The sequence below is a fragment of the Bacillus rossius genome, chromosome 11 (genome assembly GCF_032445375.1).
Source record: "Bacillus rossius redtenbacheri isolate Brsri chromosome 11, Brsri_v3, whole genome shotgun sequence".
In the NCBI taxonomy this organism is placed as follows: domain Eukaryota; kingdom Metazoa; phylum Arthropoda; class Insecta; order Phasmatodea; family Bacillidae; genus Bacillus; species Bacillus rossius.
The window spans coordinates 4,563,286-4,589,339 of NC_086338.1; the positions used below are offsets into that span (position 1 = coordinate 4,563,286).

The 26,054-nt window shown below is 39.2% G+C and overlaps 1 protein-coding gene across 1 annotated transcript in view; it reads right to left on the reverse strand.

Annotated features, from left to right (window-relative positions):
* LOC134536536 (uncharacterized) overlaps window positions 1-26,054 on the reverse strand; it is a 105,207-nt gene that overhangs the window by 61,975 nt on the left and 17,178 nt on the right. The window contains exons 5-12 of the mRNA XM_063376268.1: window positions 11,081-11,266; window positions 7,172-7,320; window positions 6,412-6,633; window positions 6,115-6,186; window positions 5,967-6,038; window positions 5,818-5,889; window positions 5,669-5,740; window positions 5,305-5,592 (exon numbers count right to left, since the gene is read on the reverse strand). Coding sequence (XP_063232338.1) covers window positions 5,305-5,592; window positions 5,669-5,740; window positions 5,818-5,889; window positions 5,967-6,038; window positions 6,115-6,186; window positions 6,412-6,633; window positions 7,172-7,320; window positions 11,081-11,266 — 1,133 coding nt within the window. The remainder of the gene's footprint in view (window positions 1-5,304; window positions 5,593-5,668; window positions 5,741-5,817; window positions 5,890-5,966; window positions 6,039-6,114; window positions 6,187-6,411; window positions 6,634-7,171; window positions 7,321-11,080; window positions 11,267-26,054) is intronic.

A 26,054-nucleotide genomic window follows, 5' to 3' on the forward strand; every position in this document is an offset into this window, starting at 1 on the left:
TTACAGACATAGTCCTCCTCTTCTTGACAGAGTTTCTGGATACCGTTTTTAACAGTTTGCTTCACATCGTCAGAACTGTAAATTACTGCAGCCGATGTCTTGAATGCACACTTCCTCACTTCGTCTTCGAATGGATACGGCTTTCCATATATACAGTCCAACCACAAGTTATATTTTGATGGACCGTTTGTTGCTACATCATCAGTAAGCTGATTGATTATGTCCTCTCTGATATCATCAAGAAAATTACAAATGTCTTTTGACTCACCTAACGTATTTAGATAATAGTAATCTTTCAATTTTCCACGAAATGCAGACTGCGCCAAGTAGAACCCATTATCATTCACTTGTAATGCACCGAACACAGTATTAGGTTTATTTTCATGTCCAGACGTTATAGCAATCGGTTGCTGCACATTGGTTTTCTTGCTTGTACGCTTACGAGTCTCCAATCTAAAGCGAGGAGTCGAAATTTCTACAGGTAGTTCTTCAGTAGACACATGGACTTTACCGTTGCATTTTTTCACATGCCGTCGCAAACTATCAATACGTGTAAACCATTCATGACACTCATCACAGCGGAACTTCATGCGAGATGGATTCTTCTTGCATTTACTCCTCTCATGTCTTCGTGCTACATGAGAAAAAGTGAACGACATATCGCAGTAGCTGCAAGGATACCTTGCTGATGAAGACGAGCCTTTCAGACCCGATCTAGATACTGACGTTGCCACAGTTGCGACATCTCCAGGCATACTCTTATGAACATCGATGCATCACTGTTGCACCGAAACCTTTACTTACTGCCGAACAGCAGGACCTTTGCATGTCTTCATGTGCGTTTTCATATTATCTTTTCTGGCAAACTGCTTATGACATTTCTCACAAACAATCATTTTACGATATAGGTTCTTGGCACATTCTCTCTTCTCATGCCGTCGAGCATTGCTGCTGTTTGAGAAAATCTTGTCACAGTAACAGCACCGATGTTCGTTAGTTGTTGTCGATTCGGCATCCATTGAAGTCTCCATTGAGGCTGAAACGAAGTTCGTCGAGTTTTCCTGCACAGCCAACACTACCGGCATTAAAGTCTCTTCTGCTGGTGGTATCACATCTGTTGAAATCTCCTCCAATGTTGACGTCGTCGTTGCCAACAGGATCTGCACCTTCTCCATCGTAGCTGTCGTCAAGGTTCCCGTAGACGATGGTACAACCTCCGAGTTCGACGTTAAAGACGATAAAGATGCCATCGAGGTCTCAAGACGGTAAAGATGCCATCGAGGTCTCAAGAACAGCTAATTGACACGACTTATGCACCAGAAGAAACAAACTAGGTGATCCTTACACCGCCGACGTCAGTAACAAACTGAGCGTCCTGCTGTCTAGGACTCGCTTATATACATGCACCGTATGGAATAATACGCTAGTCAAATCATGAACCGCAGGAATGATCGCAAGCACACGGATTAACCATCAAAATATTGATAAGAATAATCAGGAGCACACGGAGAAAACCATCATAATATTAGCAAGAATAATCAGGAGCACACGGAGAAAACCGCCATAAGTTTTCTTTGATATCATAAAAATACAAAAAAAAATTAATAAAAAATTAAAAATAAAAACGAAAAAAAAAATTCAAACATTCTGGCTTGTACTAGAACTCTATCTTTGCTCAACAATGAGAAGTTCACAAGCTAGCAGAATGTTTGAATTTTTTTCGTTTTTATTTTTAATTTTTTATTAATTTTTTTTTGTCTTTTTATGATATCAAAGAAAACTTATGGCGGTTTTCTCCGTGTGCTCCTGATTATTCTTGCTAATATTATGATGGTTTTCTCCGTGTGCTCCTGATTATTCTTATCAATATTTTGATGGTTAATCCGTGTGCTTGCGATCATTCCTGCGGTTTCGGTCAAAGGTCAAGGTCACACCCATCCAAGATGGCCGCCGTGACGTCACAATCCGTGAGAAATCTGAGAAGCACTAGCAGGAAGGATGAACTTTTTTTCTCCTTGGATACTATCGAAGCCAACCTCCCTTTGCGATCGATAGTGAGCGTTCCGCATCCCACATTAATTAAATATATATTATTTACCTGCAAGCAGCACGTGGCGACATCTGTTGACGACAGCCAGAACTACTTGCATCAATTTGCTTTGCATTAGATAACTTAACTCTCGCTGATGAAATATTTCAAAAACTCTATTTAAGAAATGGTTCCAATTGGAGAAAACTGTCAGTTTGTATCTAACATTAGTCACAGAAGCTACCATGGATCGTGGTAAATGCAAGAAGAATCCATCTCGCATGAAGTTCCGCTGTGATGAGTGTCATGAATGGTTTACACGTATTGATAGTTTGCGACGGCATGTGAAAAAATGCAACGGTAAAGTCCGTGTGTCTACTGAAGAACTACCTGTAGAAATTTCGACTCCTCGCTTTAGATTGGAGACTCGTAAGCGCACAAGCAAGAAAACTAATGTGCAGCAACCGATTGCTATAACGTCTGGACGTGAAAATAAACCTAATACTGTGTTCGGTGCATTACAAGTGAATGATAATGGGTTCTACTTGGCGCAGTCTGCATTTCGTGGAAAATTGAAAGATTACTATTATCTAAATACGTTAGGTGAGTCAAAAGACATTTGTAATTTTCTTGATGATATCAGAGAGGACATAATCAATCAGCTTACTGATGATGTAGCAACAAACGGTCCATCAAAATATAACTTGTGGTTGGACTGTATATATGGAAAGCCGTATCCATTCGAAGACGAAGTGAGGAAGTGTGCATTCAAGACATCGGCTGCAGTAATTTACAGTTCTGACGATGTGAAGCAAACTGTTAAAAACGGTATCCAGAAACTCTGTCAAGAAGAGGAGGACTATGTCTGTAAAGGTTCTGGTTGGTCTCTGTCTAGTATAAACCGATTGGAGCTAAGAATTAGTCATTTCACGCCTATGCAGGGCTTTCGTAAGTGATCCTGTAGTAAAATATAGATTTTGTAATAAAATTTATTTTGTGAAAGAATTTGCGATGTTTTATTTACGCACCTGTCACTATTATGTTAAATTGTTGTTATATTTATTTTTTCTTCAGCATCCAGAATCGTACCAAGGACCTAAGTCGATCTAATTAATCATTTTATTGGTTGCAAAATTTATTTAATGAGTTTTGAACTTTTTCCTGAATTTCTAGCATTGAAATTACGAATTTCTAGCATTGAAATTACGAATTTCCGAGATGGCGTACATGATGGCTTATAAGATGATGGTAGTAGAGGATTTTAAGCCTCTTTAAGAATTTTGAACATGGTTTATTGAAATTATTATTTTTTTACATAAAATTAAACATTATTGCATCGATCGAGTATCGAACCAAGGACAGGAACTGATCGAATCAATATGTAAATTAATGAGTGATTTATTTGATTAATTATGGATTTTTTCCCGAATTTCTAGCTAAATAATTACACGATTCCAAGATGGCTGCCATAACGAAACATGCAACATTAATAGGATCCAATATGGCGGTCATAATGTAAAGTGTAACGATAACATCGTACTCAACCGAAATGGTGGGTATAACGAAACATGCAACAATTAAATATAATCCAAGATGTCGACCATAACGGTATGTTCAACAGTGGTTTTAAGTAATAATTTATTTAATTTTTATTATTTAATTCGATTAGTTATTTTTTTAATGATTTTTAATTTTTTTCCCGTTTTTCTAACATAAAAATTATTGATTTTCAAGATATCGGACATGACGGTTAGGTTAGGTTAGGTTTGGTTAGGTTAGCATAGATTAGCATATGGATTAGGTTAGGTTAGGTTAGGTTAGGTTAGCATAGATTAGCATATGGATTAGGTTAGGTTAGGTTAGGTTAGGTTAGCATAGATTAGCATATGGATTAGGTTAGGTTAGGTTAGGTTAGCATAGATTAGCATATGGATTAGGTTAGGTTAGGTTAGGTCAGGTTAGGTTAGCATAGATTAGCATATGGATTAGGTTAGGTTAGGTTAGGTTAGGTTAGGTTAGCATAGATTAGCATATGGATTAGGTTAGGTTAGGTTAGGTTAGGTTAGGTTAGCATAGATTAGCATATGGATTAGGTTAGGTTAGGTTTGGTTAGGTTAGGTTAGGTTAGGTTAGCATAGATTAGCATATGGATTAGGTTAGGTTAGGTTAGGTTAGGTTAGGTTAGGTTAGGTTAGGTTAGGTTTGGTTAGCATAGATTAGCATATGGATTAGGTTAGGTTAGGTTAGGTTAGGTTAGGTTAGGTTAGGTTAGGTTAGCATAGATTAGCATATGGATTATGTTAGGTTAGGTTAGGTTAGGTTAGCATATGGATTAGCATACGGATTAGATGACATCATCAGGTTGGCAACATCGAGGGTCGCAAGGCTAAAGGTCAGGGTCGAATTTCAATGTCAGGGTCAAATTTCAAGGTCAAGGTCAAAGTTAAAGGTCAAAGTCAATGTTCAAGGTCAATGGTAAGGTCAAATTTCAAGGTCAAGGTCAAAGTTAAAGGTCAAGGTCAATGTTCAAGGTCGAAGTCAATGTTCAAGGTCAAAGTCAATGTTCAAGGTCAATGTTCAAGGTCAAAGTCGGCCGCCGGATCCTCAATCCTCCGCCTGGTCTTGAACCCCCCATTTCCAACTACTGTAACGGGACATTTTTTCGTGCGTACATGGCTGATGAATGTAACGGGACACTTTTTCGTGTGTGCATGGTCGAAGGAAGTGACATAATCCCTTAATCCCCCTCCCTCCTCCCCTGCCCCAGGATGAACTATATATACCTACTTATGTCGTTATTCAATTATTTTATGTTTATACAGTCTGTCTAAAATAAAGTAGGAACTAATTTAATAATATCTATTTAGACATTATAAGTTTTTTATGTGTTTATTAAAATTTTTAATGCCATCTAAAGAGCGATCACAAATCCCCTACTGTTTAACTCGTCTATCGCGTGTGACCTACATAATTACTTAAAGCCATAAGTACTATGGTAAGCAAAGTATTTATAAACATATTACTCATTCCTATTTAACATACTAACAAAACTTGAATACAGGTAATAAAGGCAAAACAAAACAATACAGGATTAAATGTAACTTCAAAACATAGTGCCTAAAGCACTTTCAGAAAACTCACATTTTATGCAGAATAGTTTATTTGATAAAGAACAATTCATGCATCATTGCCAAGGTGACACATTGATGCAGCACAATATTTACGACGGAAGTGTCGGATCGCATGTAAAGAACAGTATGTAAGTGAAAACACACCTGGAGGCGGGCGAGCTGAGAGAGGCAGCCATGCACGTCGGCATGCGCGACCAGGAAGAAAGCGTCCATGGCCCAGGTGTTGGCGAGGTGGCGGGCCTGTGACGCTGTCCAGGTGCGTGCCGAGTGCACGGAGTGGTCGAGTCGGTGCAGCACAGGTATCTGCTCCACCAGCGGCAGTTCCTCCAGCGGCGGCGAGGACAGCCACTCGGTGGTCACCTCGCAGCTGTTGCTCAGCCCCACCAGGCCCTCCAGTAGCTGTGTCATCATCTCACCAGTCCTCGTGCCATCCTGCCGAACCACACACACCCTAGCACCAGCCTCACTCTTTGGAACAATTCCTCCAGGACAGCCACTCGCTGGTCACCCCGCAGCTGTTGCTCAGCCCCACCAGGCCCTCCAGTAGCTGTGTCATCATCTCACCAGTCCTCGTGCCATCCTGCCGAAACCCCACACATCCTAGCACCAGCCTCACTCTTTGGAACAATTCCTCCAGGACAGCCACTCGCTGGTCACCCCGCAGCTGTTGCTCAGCCCCACCAGGCCCTCCAGTAGCTGTGTCATCATCTCACCAGTCCTCGTGCCATCCTGCCGAAACCCCACACATCCTAGCACCAGCCTCACTCTTTGGAACAATTCCTCCAGGACAGCCACTCGCTGGTCACCTCGCAGCTGTTGCTCAGCCCCACCAGGCCCTCCAGTAGCTGTGTCATCATCTCACCAGTCCTCGTGCCATCCTGCCGAACCACACACACCCTAGCACCAGCCTCACTCTTTGGAACAATTCCTCCAGGACAGCCACTCGCTGGTCACCTCGCAGCTGTTGCTCAGCCCCACCAGGCCCTCCAGTAGCTGTGTCATCATCTCACCAGTCCTCGTTCCATCCTGCCGAACCACACACACCCTAGCACCAGCCTCACTCTTTGGAACAATTCCTCCAGGACAGCCACTCGCTGGTCACCCCGCAGCTGTTGCTCAGCCCCACCAGTCACTCCAGTAGCTGTGTCATCATCTCACCAGTCCTCGTGCTATCCTGCCGAAACCCCACACATCCTAGCACCAGCCTCACTCTTTGGAACAATTCCTCCAGGACAGCCACTCGCTGGTCACCCCGCAGCTGTTGCTCAGCCCCACCAGGCCCTCCAGTAGCTGTGTCATCATCTCACCAGTCCTCGTGCCATCCTGCCGAAACCCCACACATCCTAGCACCAGCCTCACTCTTTGGAACAATTCCTCCAGGACGAGCCACTCGGTGGTCACCTCGCAGCTGTTGCTCAGTCCCACCAGGCCCTCCAGTAGCTGTGTCATCATCTCACCAGTCCTCGTGCCATCCTGCCGAACCACACACATCCTGAACCATCTGCACACTCTGGAGCAGCTCCTCGAGCAGCAGGGACGACAACCACTCAACGATGAGGCTTTATTAAATAAAGGTACAAATTAGAAATATATGTGTTGCACAAATGTAGGCACATCCATAATAATTGAACAAGTTGATAACACTAAAAAAAAAGTAACGACCTTTGTGTCTTTTAGGAAATTTGCATGGTCATAATGGTAAAAATAATATGTATAATGTAGAGTTTTCCATCACAATCTATATCCACCAGGTTTTTCACTGGCTGTACCTTTAAATTACGCGTGGTTTTCTTTAAAACACTTAAATACAACACGGTGCTCATACATTTATGTATTGCTGGGGATTTGTCTCAAATGTGTGACCCTTGCCACATGAGCGAGATGTATCAACAATCATGTCGACCATTCGGACACCAACTTGCTGCTGTTGTATTGTCACACAGAGGTTTACCTACATGGGCGGTACAGTCTCACTGTGCATGATATGACTGAATGGGGCCGTGTTCCGTACCTGCTTGGAACGGCTGGGGAGCCGGGTGTTGAGGCGCCCCGACACCAGCGCCCGCCGGAACGTCTGGTCCCACTCGGTGGAGGCCACGTAGCAGCCCAGACCGTCTATCAGGCTCTGCATCGCCGGCACCACCGTCTGAGGCACTCTGCCTGGCAGCCAACACGTTCATTGACGCAGCGAGCCTCCCGTGCTACAGCTCCTAGGCTTCGCTGATCGGGCCTCCCTTTTTAGATTCTCGGGATTGGCGAGATTTAAAAGCAAAATTACTAAGGTCAAATAGAGTTGCTACTCATATTGATGCTATAAGAACGATTAAGCACGACTTTCGCCTGCAAGAACCCTAAGAAATTTTTTGTTTTCATCCATATTCGTATCTATCGATGCATATTGCTGTTGAAATATTTTCCTACTACATATTTTGTTTTAAATTAAAAATTTGTTATCAAACATCCTAAATATTAGATTAGGAGTTCTCATTTCATTACAAACAATAGAGGTTTCTAACAAATATACAATAAATCGCATTAAAACATAACTAGCGGATGATTTTTTTTTCTCTTAGCTCCTGCTCGGGAGGAAGAGCATCGAGATTGCGAGATAAATGTTCTTAGAAAGTTTTTATACCTAATTAATTGCGTACACCACTGTAGTGATTGTGGTGAATCGAACCTGAATGAGACGAAAGGACAAAAAGAGAGGCCCATCTAAAGTACGCTTTGATAGGAGCAGAGGTATGGACAGATAAACTCCAGGTTTGCAACTTCAAGTCAATGAATCACAGATTCAATTTTTTAAGAGAAACAATCAATTTACGTTTTACTTTCCACATTTTACTGGCTTTACTCGCAGCAGCTAAGCATTTTCTTGAACATGATGTCATTTCGATATGAATTGTAAACATTGCATGCTCAATGGTAACCATTCACTCCTCGACCTTTAAACTGGCCATTTGCGAGATGTATGGTCCCTACTGTTACAAACTATCGACGATACTATAGTTCGGCATATGGTACTGTTATCTTTTGAAGTGAGATCACTGAGGAAGTGCAGGCATCTTGTAAAGGCGAATTATATTCCATCCTCTGCAAAGGTATCCACGAATTTCGCCGGAAGTGAAGTTGGAAGACCTAAAAGTTGTCCAGTAGGTTTTCTCGGGTACCAAAATTAATCATATATAAGTATTCTGCCATTACTTCTAGCAGGGACCAATTCCATATCATATCTCAGAGGATGGAGGGCTCATAAGTGCAATTTATTAAAAAAAATCTTCTTTGAATGAATCTTTCTGCTTTGGAAAAATGCTTACCACTATCGCCATGAAGTAACCCCCAATAAAAGGCAGACTTAAAAAACAGTAAAATAGAGCTCTGTTAGTGTGCATGTTAGTATTTAGTAAACTTAACAAGTGAAATATCTCAGCGGTAACTGGTCTAGCATCAAATCTTCCCGAGTGGAACAAAGTAGTTCGCAAAGCTTTAAGAATAAACGCCTTTCCGAACTATATCGGTATAGATGTACGAACGTGACGGTTCCCAAAGACGCAGAGAAAGTTATCCTTACATTTGCTGAATTTTCAATGTGTTCGGGCTGTGACTGCCAGAATTATAATTTCATTTTTGGAAATATTGTGTTCAAATTATTCATAAAATATTTTTGTAATTAATTTTCTTTTAAACCCACCATATATTTTTTAAAGATTTATTCGTAGGGGGTTCAAATACCTTTGGAAGACCTAAAATTAGAGATTATTGCAATGCAAACCAGGTTTCTTAGGATTTGATTAAATGTTAATAATGACATGGTACAGCCAATGTCATTATTTATTGAACTTAAATTTGTGTTTCGAATGTGCAAGGACTTTAGGTCTAATGTTTCAAATATTTATGTTCATTAGGTGAAAATTTAAGAGTTGTCACATGCTCAAATTTAAGATTAGCAACTGAACAGCTTTTCAAAAATACAGTTCCAGTTCCATAATTTGTTTTGAGCGTACAAGAAAAATATAAAGAGGAGATTTTTGTCTTAAAATAATGCTTTAAAATGTCAAAAGAATAAGAAATATTAACAGCTTGACAATGTCTAGAGCAGTTTGTTAAAATCAAGTAGCAGAACAAAGATCTGGAAAACCCTCAGCATACATAGAGACGAAACAATATTTATCTGGTTTGCAAGTAGCGTGACTTTGTGCCAGTTTGAAAATGTAAATAGGGGTCACAAGGGTCATCTACCTGCTAACCTCGGAACTAACATGGTGGCCAATAGCAGTCAACAAAATAGCCACTACTGCTGACGACATAGCCTCATTAAAAATCCCTACCATCTACGAGTTATTTAAATACCCACATGGAACATTTTTATCCACAAACTGTTAAAGGGGATCAACAACTCAAACATTACCATGCTCAATACTCCCAAGGAGTCAGAATTCCCCTGTTACCCTGAAACATCCCCAGAGTGTCACAACCCCTACTGAAGGTCATGTTGGTCGGTCCCTGACCCGCTCCATGCTCCACAAACGCAGACCTGCCCCAAAATTCTCTATTTTACACTTATAAATCGATTCTTGTCTTCCGTACAAAGCACCAAAATTGGATTACATAAAAATCACCTGACGTAAATTACACGTGCTTTTGTTTTCAAATTGTACTCTAGCAGACTCGTGATTTTACTTTAATAATTATACTTTAAATCTTAATTTAATGCATTAAAACTTTTACGTGAAAATGCCATGAGATTTCATAACCACAACAATGAGCAAACTGTGTTTACCATGACACAGATTTTTGGTAGTTATTTTGGCAGACTAGCCATTACAAGCAAGCACGAATTTTTTAAAGTAATCCAAAAGGAAACACAAACCTACGGAACAAAACAAATATGCATGCCCTAATAGATAATTTTTCCAAACCCCCCCCCCCCTCCCCCCCATCAATGAATGTGCTATTTTTACGACATGCTCTTTTGCTGTTGAAGGCATGGATGAAACAAGATCATTTTCATTCGGTCGTCGCCGGAGCGCCAAATGTCAACTTTCATTGAAAACCCAGTTCATGTATTTATTATTTGTTAATCCATCCCATACAGTTCAACCAAGTTCCAATTTTCAACAAAAAAGTAACTTCCATATACTTTTATTGTTTAACATTTTCTATCGTAATAATAGATCTTATAAGTAATATTGAAAAACAAATACCTAATATAACTATTATTACATTTATCATGGTTAAGATAGATAAAATGCATTTCTGGAACTATTCTCTAGTTGGAAGTTTTGTTTGAACTTAATTGTTGGTATGTCATTGCACAGTTTTCTGGCTGTGTGTGTAAGGGAATTTCTGTAAACTGTACTTCTACGTGCTGGAAGTTCTTAATTTGTTATTGTGTCAGGTGAGATGACCGTGAAAAAGGTATCAGCTTAATTTATGGTTTTTTCTGGTTCCCCAAAGTCACTGTAGGCAATGATTGGTGGGATGGTACATACCAACATGCCCTTCCTTGTGAAGTGGATGTGCATGTGTGTGTAGGCCTGTGACGCTGCGACTCGCTCGCCGCGAGAGAGTGGCTGCAGTACTGTGGTTTATGCTAACCTGACTAGAACTGTGTGTATTAGTTTAGGAAGGTCTGGGCTAGGGAAGGCACTATGTGGGTCCCAGGCCGAAGCCTTTACGCCAATCATGCTGGGTTTCAGCCATGCATAAATGGTATCATTTATCGTGTGCTTTTTGCGGGGATTGGCCAGCCACGGCAGCAACTTATGCCATGACTAACTTCCCTATCTTAAACTCTAGAATATAACTAGTTAATTTGGTCCCAGGTAAAACTTGCATGAGCACAGGGAAAACCATGGGCACATTCAAGAAGGCAGGTTGAGTACAGGTAAGGACCAGAAGGACGACCAAGGTGCAGTACCACTGGCGGTGAGCTTGTAGGCCCAGTCGCGCAGGCCCCGGGCGCAGTGGGGCGGCCATGTTGCCAGCGCCGGCTCCCCCCACCACAGCACCACGTGCTCCATGAAGGCGCCCACCTCACCCCACAGCACCTGCTGGTAGTAGTCGGTCACCTTGTGCCTGGCCTTGCGAGACACCCTCGGCCCGCCTGCAACACAGCGCCCCCTGCCTGCAGTGGTTCCTCCAGGGGACACGTGCCATTTGCTAGTTTGCACTGCATGTCATGCAGGAAAACCGAATATGTTCATGCTAGGATTGAAATATAAACTGTTTTTACGTTATCTATAATATAAAAATACCTTAATAAAATTGATACAATCATTTATAAACAATCATGTATAGTTTTATATGCATCTAATTAAAAAATATAAATTGAATCATAATGTTTTAGTAGAAGTATGATAATTTTACAATTGAGAATACAGTTTGAAAAGAATATCCCAAAAAAATTAACCTTAAATTGTTTGAATACTTGTTTTTACTTTTTTAATCATAGCATTCTAATGGCTGCCCACAAAATTAACCATACTTGATAATCCATAATTTACACTCCACAATAGAACTGAACTATGATCGACAGTAGCTCTCACTACTGTTCGTCTCTGTCCACGCACCTCTGTTTCGAAACACTTCCTCGCACTACTTATTTTTCAGCCGAGCCACACTATCTCGGATCATCCGCTGCTCATGCATGACGTCCGTCGCTCGTCCTCCGATTTACATAACCCAAAAACTCTTTCTCGCACACTCAGTTTCTCTCACTCTCTCCTCTCATCTTCCCTAGCACCACAAGCCGGCTCAGCCTTTTATACCGGGTACACGTCGTTTGTCCTAAAATCGTTTGTCCTAAAGCGTTTATCCTAATTTCGTTTGTCCTAAAAATTAGGACAAACGACTTTAGGACAAACGACGTTAAGACGAACGACTTTAGGACAAACGACTTTAGGACAAACGACATTAGGACAAACGACGGTTCCAGTATCGATAAATCCTTACTCTGAGTTTTAGGACAAACGACTTTAGGACAAACGACATTAGGACAAACGACTTTAGGACAAACGACATTAGGATAAACGACATTAGGACAAACGACATTAGGACAAACGACTTTAGGACAAACGACATTAGGACAAACGACATTAGGACAAACGACTTTAGGACAAACGACTTTAGGACAAACGACTTTTAGGACAAATGATTTTAGGACAAACGACATTATGAAAAACCAAGTTAGGACAAATGACTTTAGGACAAAAAACTTTGAGTCAAACTATTTTATTTAAAAACCACAGAGCATGTGAGAACTTACAGTAAAAGAAAACGTTTGAAAAAATAATGTTATATACTGGGGAAATACTTTACATTCTATGTAAAAAAATTCAGCGTTTACGATCGTTACAATTTTTAGACATCTAGGAATAAACGACTACGGTTTCAACGACCTAAATCTGTTTTTTTTTTTGCCATCTTGGATCCGCCATATTTAAATAGAGCGCCCCACTCATTATGATGAAATTTTCGTCATGACCGCCATATTGAATTTTTCTGTTCCACTGGAGGCCACCATCTTGGATGCCGTCGACTTTGTTTCTGTTCTTTGTTCCTAGATAGCGCCAGCAACGCTCTTGATTTTTTTTTGTTCTTTTGGAGGCCGCCATCTTGGATACCGTTGACTTTGTTTCTGCTGTTTGTTCCTAGAGAGCGCCAGCCTAGCTCTTTATTTTTTTTTTTGTTCTTCTGGAGGTCACCATCTTGGATACCAAGGACTTTATTTCTGTTGTTTGTTCATAGAGAGCGCCAGCGTCGCTCTGATTCATCACATAAGGTCGATGTTCCATTACCTACCATAGCTATTATGGTCCTTATCGACATATTAAATTTAAATTTTTTAACAAAATACATTGGAAACGCTGTGATTCGAACCATTGCAGCTCTTATCTTTAGATTGGAAAACATACGCCTTTAACCGCACGGCCATCGAGACATTTACCAAATTGAGAATAAAATAATGTATATATAAAAATAACATGCATATTCGGACTTGTAATTTTTTTGATTTGAAGTAATAATAGCACCACCTGTTCGAGACAGAACCACCATCATGTATTAAGACGTAACTGTAACTATTATCGTTACGGTCACAATCTTGAATATCCGTAATTGTTTTGTTAGAAAATCGGGAAAAAATTTAAAAATCATTAAAAAATTAATCAATCGAATAAAATAATAAAATTCTTAAAAAACACCGTTGCACTTTTCGTTACGGTCGCTATCTTGAAAATACATAATTTTAATGCTAGAGATTCGAGGGAAAAAAATTACTTATTAGAATACTGATTAATTAGTTCGATTCCTGTCCTTGATTCGAAACTATTAGAGCAAAAAAAAAAACAGATTCTTCCTCCACAGAAACCACCTACACATTGATCTCCGCCACCAATAGCAAGGTATATATATATATATCGTCAGCTAGTATGACGACATGTCCGCCATCTTGTCTTCATCCGCTGGAGAAAACCATCTTGTTTTCGTTTGCTAGAGTGTGCTGATACCATGTTAGTATAATATTATGTTCACCATAACTTTGTCCTCAACTGTTGGCATTGAACATTGACCTTGACCTTGAAATTTGACCTTGAACCATGAAATTTGATTTTACCTTAACGACCATCATGGATCCGCCATTTTGCGTTCATTACATGCTACCAGGAGCTACCACCTGCTAGAGGTCATTGCCACCATCTTGTTTTCGTCTGCTGGAGGACACCATCTTTTGCGTGTACTCGTCTTATAGAGTACATTACCATCATACTTGTCTAAGTTTTACCCGCTAGAGTGCAGTAATCATTTATTATTACTGAAGTGCCTGCCATCTTGAAATTTGGGCGCCATCTTGGAATCGTGTAATTATTTAGCTAGAAATTCTGGAAAAAAATTCCAAAATTCAACAAAAAATTCACTTATTAAAGTAATGATTGATTATATCAATTCCTGTTCTTGGTTCGATCCTTGGATGATGCAAAAAATAATTTTATGGAAAAATAATTATTATAATAAATTATTATCAAAGTCCTAAAAGAGACTTAAAATCATCTATTACCATCATCCTTTAAACCATTACGACCGCCATTTTAGATATTTGTTTTTATTGACTTATTAGTTCGGAAAAAATTCCAAAATTCACCGAAAAAATCACACATGTTTTTACATATTGAATCGAAACTTTCTTTGATCTATGAACGAAGCTAAAATAAATTTAATTTATATACCAGAAAATTGTCAGGTTCGAGAAATAAAACACCGCAAGTTCTTTTACAAACATAATATTTATTACATAATTTCTATCCTACTAAAGGATCACTTGCGAATGCCAGCAATCTTATAAACATTTAGCCCTGCATAGACGTGAAAAGACTAATTCTTAGCTCCGACAGCTCCAACTCCTCCAAATGCTCTAACAGCTCCACTGCTCCAAATGCTCCAAATGCTCCAAATGCTCCAACAGCTCCAAATGTTACAAAGGCTCCAAATGCACCAAATGCTCCAACAGCTCCAAATGCTCCAACAGCTCAAAATGCTCCATATGCTCCAAATGCTCCAACAGGTCCAAATGCTCCAAATGATCCAACAGCTCCATCATCTCCAAATTCTCCAAAGGCTCCAAATGCTCCAACAGCTCCAAATGCTTCAAATGCTCCAACAGCTCCAATTACACCAACAGCTCCAAATGTTCCAAATGCTCCAACTGATTTCAATTACTTTTTTTATCGAACTTGACATTATTACATGCATGACTTTATTAGTATACATTTTGGATGTCAGTGGTGACTTTTTTACACCTTTTAGTAATAAATTTATTTAGAAATGAGCTTTCGAGAAATGATAAAGTACATTTTTAAAAAATCTTAATTTTTCTTCAAGTTTATACACATGCAATTAATGGAAACCATTATTTTATGTAGCTAGCTTCCCTCAGTTCTTTAAGTATGAGGGATATTTCTTTGATGTTCGAATAGTTTCCTGAACAAGGCGAATCATGTAGAAGTCTTAGCCTGTCAACCAATATGTTAGGATCTTCCTATGAGGTATAATCAATCTCTCTGCTACGTTCATATTCCTTGTATGTTTATAATAAAAATTATTATCCCTGGTGTCTTCTGTTTCAACACCAACCACAAGGTCACTTTCGTCATCGAACCAGTGATTATCTCAAGCTTGATTAGGATAATTTATTTTGTGCCGGAAATTAGGCATATCGTCACCCTTTTTATTTTTCTATAATTTTAAATTTTTTTTTGGAAATCTTATTTTTTTTAATTTATCTGGTTGTTAAGGGGGTGATTTACTCCTTGTTAGGCCGGTGTACGCCACGTGTTTAAACTTTGTGCCAGTGGACCGAAGACCCTTTTCCCAGGGGGCCTATCTGATATTTTGCTGTTAAATGTGGACATGGGCAGCCCAGTTGAAATTTCTCTCGCCTGCAGTCACGTCCCGAGTTAGTAATTTTATTTCTCTTCATGACCAAAATTGCATAGAGTGGCTTCTGGGCTGCAAGCTGCTTCTTCTTAGAGGCCTGCTGAGAATAGCAAGTCTCGTCACGAATGGGTCTCCAGTGGACCTGTGTTCCCACCTTAGTGGCAATTTCTGTCCCCCCTTCCTCTCACTTTACCGCACATTTGTTCTGAGAAATCAAATCGGGAGCAGTGACCTGACGTGAACTTAGCCAAGACGATGGGCTAATTCAAGGACTTTCTCCCTGGTCTTACAGAGACGTCCACGACATCTAGCGGCAGAAAAAGTAACCGCGGGCCTGATCGCGAGCGTGTATAGCACACCCTCTTGACACCTGGTGGCAAGTCAGCACACCGCCTCAATTAGTTCCACTTTACGCCGCTAGAAAGCAGCACCGCAGCGCCATAAGGCACTATGTTTCTTCTCGCGGCCAGTAGAAGTCGATTGTTTGTTGCCTTCTGTACTTGCAAGTAGAGAGTGCGCATGTCTGTGTTCTTTTCACTACCGCCTCGGACTCCTTCGCATGTTTGCGGCCATGAGCCCACCCTTCCCCTTCTTTTTTCCTAGGGCCGACCACCCGATTTAATTAGTAGCTTTGACCGTCATTGCCAGGACTCAGTAATCTGACCTCGGCTGCTGACCACGTGTTCTCGGCATCCTCTGCGCTAAGAGGCTTTTCGCGGGAACGGCGATTTTCGGTTGCATAAATGATGTAGTCAGTTGCTTAAGGGATGCGATCCCATTTGTACAGTAGCCAGGCAGATGTAGTTTTTAGAAAAAGTCATGTGTAGTTAAAATTTTTATTTTTTTTATTCTTTAAAAATTTGTTTTCCTAACGCACATCCGCGATTTCTCGGTGCGCGTCATCCTGATGTCGGCGCGAGACACCTCGGAGGCCCTGTTTCCACACCCTGTTTGGTGAGTAATTCGTTTTTTCCCCCTCCCCATATTCCCATTTGTTGGCCTTCCGTGCCGACTGTGTATGACTGTCTGGAAGCAGGTCTAATTCGTTTTTGAATTTGACTTGTGTTTCAGACAGGGTCCAAGTTTCTGGGGAGAGAAATTGCTCCCCGCATGATCTTCGGGACCTCCAGCTGATTTCCCCCTTTAGAAGAGTTTTCCTCTCGGTCCGACGTCATCCTGGGAAGACCCGGGTGATATGAGCTATATATATTTTCCGCTTGCATGGAAGGAACTAAATTCATTAAAAAGATACCAGCGAGCAATGCTTTAAGAACGTAATCCTCAAGAACATGTAAAATCAAGGAAACTAATATATATGTAATCGTTGGGAGAATCAAATTTTGGTGCTATACTTGAAATATTGTTAGTGTAATAATTTGTTTGTTAAGGTGTAATATGTATTGTTTTAACTAATGTAGGGGCTCCCCCTTAACATTTTTATTACTAAGATCTTTATTATCATGTCGAAATAATGCTAAAACATAACCTCTTAATGATAAACCAGGAAAACCTAGACCAAATTATTTATATAGTGTATTTATTTATCATATACCTTCTTTTACATAACGATTCACGAACTCCCAAGTAACTAGAGTGCAGGGAGTGTAAATTTTGTCCTGTTCACCGCCTCGTGTCCCCTCTGGTAATTAACTTTAATTTTCTTAATATTTTGCCCAGCAGTTTCCAAGGTGTTTTTAATTAATTTAAAATAATATATTTTTTGGGCACGAGGGGCGTTACAATTTTATTACGTCATTTCCATCGTTTTGATCTCAAGCCACCATCACTGTCTTCGCTCTTGACCGCTTTAGGTGCTTCAGCACAGAACTCAATCATGTCAGCCTTAGATTTGTCAGCACAGTCATCGAACATGTCAGCCTCAGATATGTCACCACAATCTTCAATAATGTCAGCTTCAGATGTTTCATCACAGTTTTCGGTCTTGTCAGCTGTGGTTCTCCATCTTTCACATTTTCATGGAGACGACTATATATTGATGTAAATATATTTTCTTTTCTAATGAGGTTTCTACTTTCTTCGTTTTTTTTTTAATTATTGTCTTGATCTATATCAGTGTTTTTAGCATTAGCTTTTTTACATTCTTCATAATCATTATTGTCGTCTAATATTCTGCCTTCGTTCCTCTTCCATGATGTTGAAGCACAGTCTTCGTTATCTATATTCATATTAGTTATACAGTTCTTGCAATGTCTATCCAAGTAATATCTTCAACCAAAGGATTTATGACACTGACTGCAATTATATGGTTTTTGACTAGGACCCAAATTAAACTCCTTCTCTCATGTCGTTTAGCATTCTTTCTCAAGGTAAACACCTTGCTGCAATATCTACAGTGATGTCGTTTTGATACAGCTACAGGCAACGAACCAGGGTACATGTTAGATTCTGCGACTAATGGCAGATGCAAACTAAGAGTTTTAAATTAAAACCATTACTTAAATAGAATTTTCTAAATATTTGTCAGCGAGAGATAAATTATCTCATGCTTAAGTACTGGTTGTAAGTAGTTATGCTTTTCAACAACAGATGAGGCCATGTGTTGCTGCAGGTAAATAATATTTATTTCTTTTATGCGGGATGCGGATGTTCACTAACAATCGCAAAAGAAGGATGGCTTTGCTAGACTCAAAGGAGAAGGAAGTTTGTTCATCCAGTTAGTGTTTCTCAGATTTCTCAGGGCATATTATTAATTGACTGAATAATGATTTTTTTTAAATTCCACCTGATAAAAATATTGCAAGTGGTGATTTAGTAGCAGAAATTCACTAATTAAATTTAACCTTGAATATAATGACATGTCTCATTAGGAGTAAAACTCCTTCATGGAGAGATCGGTTTCTCATAAATAACCAGAATCCCTTTGAGAAACCACAGGAATGATCGCAAGCACACGGAAAAAACCATCACAATATTGACAAGAATAATTAGGAGCACACGGAGAACACCATCAAAATATTGACAACGATAATCGGGAGCACACAGAGAAAACCGCCACACATTTTCTTTCTTAAACTACAAAGAAAATTAATAAAATTAAACAAAAATTACAAAACATACAAAAACTGATTCTGGCTTGGACTAGAACTCTATCTTTGCTCAATAATGAGAATTTCATAAGCTAGCAGAATCAGTTTTTTTATATTTTGTAATTTTTGTTTAATTTTTTTTGTAATTTATCAAAGAAAATGTGTGGTGGTTTTTTCCGTGTGCTCCCGATTATCCATGTCAATATTATGATGGTTTTCTCTATGTGCTCCTAATTATTCTTGTCAATATTTTGATGGTTTTTTTCCGTGTGCTTGCGATCATTCCTATGGTTTCTCCAAGTGCTTCTGGTTATTTCTGAGAAACCGATCTCTCCATGAAGGAGTTTTACTTTTAATGAGACATGTCATTATATTCAAGGTTAAATTTAATTAGTGAATTTCTGCTACTAAATCACCACTTGCAATATTTTTATCAGGTGGAATTTAAAAAAATCATTATTCAGTCAAATAATAATATGCCCTGAGAAATCTGAGAAACACTAACTGGATGAACAAACTTCCTTCTCCTTTGAGTCTAGCAAAGCCATCCTTCTTTTGCGATCGTTAATGAACATCCGCATCCCGCATAAAAGAAATAAATATTATTTACCAGCAGCAACACGTGGCATCATCTGTTGTTGAAAAGCATAACTACTTACAACCAGTACTTTTGCATGAGATAATTTAACTCTCGCTGGGGAAAAATATTTAGAAAATTCTATTTAAGTAATGGTTTTAATTTAAAACTCTTAGTTTGCATCTGCCATTAGTCGCAGAATCTAACATGTACCCTGATTCGTTGTCTGTAGCTGTATCAAAACGACATCACTGTAGATACTGCAGCAAGATGTTTACCTTGAGAAAGAATGCTAAAAGACATGAGAGAAGGAGTATAATTTGGGTCCTTGTCAAAAACAATATAATTGTAGTCAGTGTCATAAATCATTTGGTTGAAGATATTACTTGGATAGACATTGCAAGAACTGTACAACTAAGATGAATAAAGATAACGAAGACTGTGCTCCAACATCGTGGAAGAGGAACGAAGGCAGAATATTAGACGACAATAATGATTACGAAGAATGTAAAAAAGCTAATGCTAAAAATACTGATATATATCAAGACAATAATTTCAAAGAAACAAACGAAGAAAGTAGAAACCTCATTAGAAATGAAAATATATTTACATCAATATCTAGTCATCTCCATGAAAATGTGAAAGATGGAGAACCACAGCTGACAAGACCGAAAACTGTGATGAAACATCTGAAGCTGACAATATTGAAGATTGTGGTGACACATCTGAGGCTAACATGATCGATGACTGTGCTGACAAATCTAAGGCTGACATGAATGAGTACTGTGCTGAAGCACCTAAATCATGCAAGAGCGAAGACTGTGATGGTGGCTTGAGACCAAAACGATGGAAACGACGTAATAAAATTAATTTCCTGATCAAGCTTGTGATGCTGACATAATTGAGTACTGTGTTGAAGCACCTAAAGCGGTCAAGAGCAAAGACAGTGATGGTGGCTTGAGATCAAAACGATGGAAATGACGTAATAAAATTGTAACGCCCCTCGTGCCCAAAAAATATATTATTTTAAATTAATTAAAAACACCTTGGAAACTGCTGGGCAAAATATTAAGAAAATTAAAGTTAATTACCAGAGGGGACACGAGGCGGTGAACAGGACAAAATTTACACTCCCTGCACTCTAGTTACTTGGGAGTTCGTGGATCGTTATGTAGAAGAAGGTATATGATAAATAAATACACTATATAAATAATTTGGTCTATAGGTTTTCCTGGTTTATCATTAAGAGGTTTAGTTTTAGCATTATTTCGACATGATAATAAAGATCTTAGTAATTAACAAAGTTAAGGGGGAGCCCCTACATTATTTAAAACAATACATATTACACCTTAACAAACAAATTATTACATTAACAAAATTTCAAGATTTAAAGCACTGCTCGCTGGTATCTTTTTAATGAATTTATTTCCTTCCATGCAAGCGGAAAATATATATAGCTCATATCACCCGGGTCTTCCCAGGATGACGTCGGACCGAGAGGAAAACTCTTCTAAAGAGGGAAATCAGCTGAAGGTCCCGAAGATCATGCGGGGAGCAATTTCTCTCCCCAGAAACTTGGACCCTGTCTGAAACACAAGTCAAATTCAAATAAATTAGACCTACTTCCAGACAGTCATACACAGTCGGCGCGAAAGGCCAACAAATGGGAATATGGGGAGGGGGAAAAAACGGATTACTCACCAAACAGGGTGTGGAAACAGGGCCTCCGAGGTGTCTCGCGCCGACATCAGGATGACGCGCACCGAGAAATCGCGGATGTGCGTTAGGAAAACAAATTTTTAAAGAATAAAAAAAATAAAAATTTTAACTACACATGACTTTTTCTAAAAACTACATCTGCCTGGCTACTGTACAAATGGGATCACATCCCTTAAGCAACTGACTACATCTTTTATGCAACCGAAAATCGCCGTTCCCGCGAAAAGCCTCTTAGCGCAGAGGATGCCGAGAACACGTGGTCAGCAGCCGAGGTCAGATTACTGAGTCCTGGCAATGACGGTCAAAGCTACTAATTAAATCGGGTGGTCGGCCCTAGGAAAAAAGAAGGGGAAGGGTGGGCTCATGGCCGCAAACATGCGAAGGAGTCCGAGGCGGTAGTGACAAGAACACAGACATGCGCACTCTCTACTTGCAAGTACAGAAGGCAACAAACAATCGACTTCTACTGGCCGCGAGAAGAAACATAGTGCCTTATGGCGCTGCGGTGCTGCTTTCTAGCGGCGTAAAGTGGAACTAATTGAGGCGGTGTGCTGACTTGCCACCAGGAGTCAAGAGGGTGTGCTATACACGCTCGCGATCAGGCCCGCGGTTACTTTTTCTGCCGCTAGATGTCGTGGACGTCTCTGTAAGACCAGGGAGAAAGTCCTTGAATTAGCCCATCGTCTTGGCTAAGTTCACGTCAGGTCACTGCTCCCGACTTGATTTCTCAGAACAAATGTGAGGTGGAGTGAGAGGAAGGGGGGACAGAAATAGCCACTAAGGTGGGAAAACAGGTCCACTGGAGACTCATTCGTGACGAGACTTGCTATTCTCAGCAGGCCTCTAAGAAGTAGCAGCTTGCAGCCCAGAAGCCACTCTATGCAATTTTTGTCATGAAGAGAAATAAAATTACAAACTCGGGACATGACTGTAGGCGAGAGAAATTTCAACTGGGCTGCCCACGTCCACATTTGACAGCAAAATATCAGATAGGCCCCCTGGGAAAAGGGTCTTCGGTGAACTGGCACAAAGTTTAAACACGTGGCGTACACCGGCCTAACAAGGAGTAAATCACCCCCTTAACAACCAGATAAATTTAAAAAAATAAGTTTTCCAAAAAAAATTTTAAATTATAGAAAAATAAAAAAAGGTGACGAAATGCCTAATTTCCGGCACAAAATAAATTATCCTAATCAAGCTTGTGATAATCACTGGTCGATGACGAAAGTGACCTTGTGGTTGGTGTTGAAACAGAAGACACCAGGGATAATCATTTTTATTATAAACATACACGGTAGATGAACGTAGCAGAGAGATTGATTATACCTCATGGGAAGATCCTAACATATTGAATGACAGGCTAAGACTTCTACATGGTTCGCTTTGTTCAGGAAACTATTCGAGCATCAAAGAAATAACCTTCATACTTAAAGAACTCAGGGAAGCTGGCTACATAAAATAATGATTTCCATTAATTGCATGTGTACTTGAAGAAAAATTAAGATTTTTTAAAAATGTACTTTATCATTTCTCGAAAGCTCATATCTAAATAAATTTATAACTAAAAGGTGTAAAAAAGTCACCACTGACATCAAAAATGTATACTAATAAAGTCATGCATGTATTAATGTCAAGTTCGATAAAAAAAAAAGTAATTGAAATCAGTTGGAGCATTTGGAGCTGTTGGAGCAGTTGTAGCATTTGTAGCATTTGGAGCATTTGGAGAATTTGGAGCATTTGGAGCTGTTGGAGCATTTGGAGCATTTGGAGCATTTGGAGCTGTTGGAGCATTTGGAGCATTTGGTGCATTTGGAGCCTTTGTAGCATTTGAAGCTGTTGGAGCATTTGGAGCATTTGGAGCCTCTGGAGCTATTGGAGCTGTTAGAGCAAGAGCTAAGAATTAGTCGTTTCACGTCTATGCAGGGCTAAATGTTTATAAGATTGCTGGCTTTCGTAAGTGATCCTTTAGTAGGATTGAAATAATGTAATAAATATTATGTTTGTAAAAAAACTTGCGGTGTTTTATTTATCGAAGCTGACATTTTTCTGGTATTTAAATTAAATTTATTTTCAGCTTCGTTCATAGATCGAAGAAAGTTTCGATTCAATATGTAAAATAATGTGTGATTTTTTCGGTGAATTTTGGAATTTTTCCCTTACTAATAAGTCAATAAAAACAAATATCTAAAATGGCGGTCGTAATGGTTTAAAGGATGATGGTAATAGATGATTTTAAGTCTCTTTTAGGTCTTTGATAATAATTTATTATAATAATTTATTATAATAATTATTTTTTCCATAAAATTATTTTTTTGCATCATCCAAGGATCGAACCAAGAACAGGAATTGATATAATCAATCATTACTTTAATGAGTGAATTTTTTGATGAATTTTGTAATTTTATCCAGAATTTCTAGCTAAATAATTACACGATTCCAAGATGGCGCCCAAATTTCAAGATGGCAGGCACTTCAGTAATAATAAATGATTACTGCACTCTAGCGGGTAAAACTTAGACAAGTATGATGGTAATGTACTCTATAAGACGAGTACACGCACAAGATGGTGTCCTCCAGCAGACGAAATCAAGATGGTGGCAATGACCTCAAGCAGGTGGTAGCTCCTGGTAGCATGTACTGAACGCAAAATGGCGGATCCATGATGGTCGTTAAGGTAAAATCAAATTTCATGGTTCAAGGTCAAATTTCAAGGTCAAGGTCAATGTTCAATGCCAACAGTTGAGGACAAAGTTATGGTGAACATAATATTATACTAACATGGTATCAGCACACTCTAGCAGACGAAAACAAGATGGTTTTCTCCAGCGGATGAAGACAAGATGGCGGACATGTCTTCATACCAGATGACGATATATATACCTTGCTATTGGTGGCGGAGATCAGTCTGTAGGTGGCTTCGTGGAGGAAGGATCTGTTTTTTTTTTTTTTTGGCTCTAATAGTTTCGAAGCAAGGACAGGAATCGAACTAATTAATCAGTATTCTAATAAATATTTTTTTTTTTCGAATCTCTATCATTAAAATTATGTTTTTTCAAGATAGCGAACGTAACGAAAAGTGCAACGGTGTTTTTTTAAGAATTTTATTATTTAATTTGATTGATTAATTTTTTAATGATTTTTAAATTTTTTCCCGATTTTCTAACAAAACAATTACAGATATTCAAGATTGTGACCGTAACGATAATTGTTACAGCTACGTCTTTATACATGATGGTGGTTCTGTATCGAACAGGTGGTGCTATTATTACTTCAAATCAAAGAAATTACAAGTCCGAATAACCATGTTATTTTTATATATACATTATTTTATTCTCAGTTTGGTAAATGTCTCGATGGCCGTGCGGTTAAAGGCGTATGTTTTCCAGTCTAAAGATAAGAGCTGCAATGGTTCGAATCACAGCGTTTCCAATGTATTTTGTTAAAAAATTTAAATTTAATATGTCGATAAGGACCATAATAGCTATGGTAGGTAATGGAACATCGACCTTATGTGATGAATCAGAGCGACGCTGGCGCTCTTTATGAACAAACAGCAGAAATAAAGTCCTTGGTTTCCAAGATGGTGACCTCCAGAAGAACAAAAAAAAAAATAAAGAGCTAGGCTGGCGCTCTCTAGGAACAAACAGCAGAAACAAAGTCAACGGTATCCAAGATGGCGGCCTCCAAAAGAACAAAAAAAAATCAAGAGCGTTGCTGGCGCTATCTAGGAACAAAGAACAGAAACAAAGTCGACGGCATCCAAGATGGCGGCCTCCAGTGGAACAGAAAAATTCAATATGGCGGTCATGACGAAAATTTCATCATAATGAGTGGGGCGCTCTATTTAAATATGGCGGATCCAAGATGGCAAAAAAAAACAGATTTAGGTCGTTGAAACCGTATTCGTTTATTCCTAGATGTCTAAAAATTGTAACGATCGTAAACGCTGAATTTTTTTTTACATAGAATGTAAAGTATTTCCCCAGTATATAACATTATTTTTTCAAACGTTTTCTTTTACTGTAAGTTCTCACATGCTCTGTGGTTTTTAAATAAAATAGTTTGACTCAAAGTTTTTTGTCCTAAAGTCATTTGTCCTAACTTGGTTTTTCATAATGTCGTTTGTCCTAAAATCATTTGTCCTAAAAGTCATTTGTCCTAAAGTCGTTTGTCCTAAAGTCGTTTGTCCTAATGTCGTTTGTCCTAAAGTCGTTTGTCCTAATGTCGTTTGTCCTAAAGTCGTTTATCCTAATGTCGTTTGTCCTAAAATCGTTTGTCCTAATGTCGTTTGTCCTAAAGTCGTTTGTCCTAAAACTCAGAGTAAGGATTTATCCATACTGGAACCGTCGTTTGTCCTAAAAGTCGTTTGTCCTAAAGTCGTTTGTCCTAATGTCGTTTGTCCTAATGTCGTTTGTCCTAAAGTCGTTTGTTCTAAAACTCAGAGTAAAAATATTTTGAAGCTGTTCCGTCGTTTGTCCTAAAATTCGTTTGTCCTAAAGTCGTTTGTCCTAAAGTCGTTTGTCCTAACGTCGTTTGTGCTAAAGTCGTTTGTCCTAATTTTTAGGACAAACGAAATTAGGATAAACGCTTTAGGACAAACGATTTTAGGACAAACGCCGCACCCCCTTTATACCCGCTGTGTTCATCCGTGGATTCTGAAGGTCGCACCATCAAAGTCTCGAAGCTGCGAGGACAATGGTGTCTTAGTTACGCCACTCTGCACGGATGTCTATGCCGATGGCCCGCAGAGTCTTCCAGACGAGGAAACGCTTGAACATGAAATGGGAGCGGGGGTGACTGACAGGAGCCGACAAGTGGAACATGGTGGTTCTGGTAGGGGGAGAGGCAGGTATCAGTGTAAATCCCTCTAAGGGGGGGGGGGGAGGCAGGGTTTTCCCAGAAGCCACCGCGCCGACTCCAGTAGTCCTGGGCCACCTCACAACAATTTAGAATACTACCTATTTTAGGCCTTATCTCGATTATAAACTTCATACAAGTGACTCATCGAACTAACTTTAACTTTATGAAGGTCACCATTAATGCTAAAATTTATCAAATTAAGTAAATTCTCTTTTTTTTTCAATTTACAAAAATTTAATCACACAAATAAAGCAAAT